The 719-nt window shown below is 45.1% G+C and overlaps 1 protein-coding gene across 1 annotated transcript; it reads right to left on the reverse strand.

Annotated features, from left to right (window-relative positions):
- Nucleotides 1-226: 226 nt before the first annotated feature.
- On the reverse strand, nt 227-511 carry LOC104163790 (keratin-associated protein 19-2-like). Its single transcript, XM_009702907.1, has one exon. The coding sequence runs from the start codon at nt 509-511 to the stop codon at nt 227-229; it is 285 nt and encodes a 94-aa protein (XP_009701209.1).
- Between the last annotated feature and the right edge of the window lie 208 nt (nt 512-719).

Genomic DNA, 719 nt, shown 5'->3' on the forward strand with positions numbered 1-719 from the left:
TTGCTGTAATTCAAGTTCCCTTTAGACTACTAGTTGAAGAAACAGGAGATATTAGAGATGGTTATGTATGGGGTAGTCTTACGCAGCCTGGCACCCACATTTCCCACTAAACTCAGAGAGTCATGGGTGCTCAGTGTTTCTCAGCACCATAACCTTAGCCGTTAAACCATGTCCTGAATTTCATTTCTTAGTTGCTATTTCTGCTGGTTCAGCATGGGTAGCAGTTTCAATAACTGTATCTGTTTCCAAAATGAGAAGAGAAGGGGTAGCCGTACCCAAATCCATAGAAGTCCCCATACCCGTAATGGTCCCCACTACCAATCAAGCCTCTGTTCCCATTCAGGCTCCCAAAGCTTCTGTAGTTGTATGGGCTGCTGTATCGGTACTGGTCCCGATAGTAGCCATATGGGCTCCCAAATCGGTAGTCATTCAGGCCCCCAAAACCATAGTGATCTTCATAGCCAAATGGTGAATTGCACCCATCATCATAGAGGTCCCTGTAGAAAGTCATCGTTTGTTGATGCAGGTAAACCTGAAACACACACCCAGAAGCAAGGTGAGTTTGTCGGCTGCTGACAGCAGGAAGAAAGGCTCAAAGCTCAGACAGAGCCGAAGAAATGCAACTCACTCCCTCCTGCAGATGTTTTTCATCCTCTTACCCATCTTGTTTATTTTTCTAATCTCCTGAATACCAAACAACTTTTCTGATGGTTTTTCCC

The sequence above is a fragment of the Cariama cristata genome, unplaced genomic scaffold, assembly GCF_000690535.1.
Source record: "Cariama cristata isolate BGI_N322 unplaced genomic scaffold, ASM69053v1 scaffold10006, whole genome shotgun sequence".
Taxonomy (NCBI): Eukaryota; Metazoa; Chordata; class Aves; order Cariamiformes; family Cariamidae; genus Cariama; species Cariama cristata.

What these genes read in the sequence shown, in the direction of transcription:
- LOC104163790 (XM_009702907.1), bottom strand. Translation starts at nt 511, where the DNA reads ATGACTTTCTACAGGGACCTCTATGATGATGGGTGCAATTCACCATTT.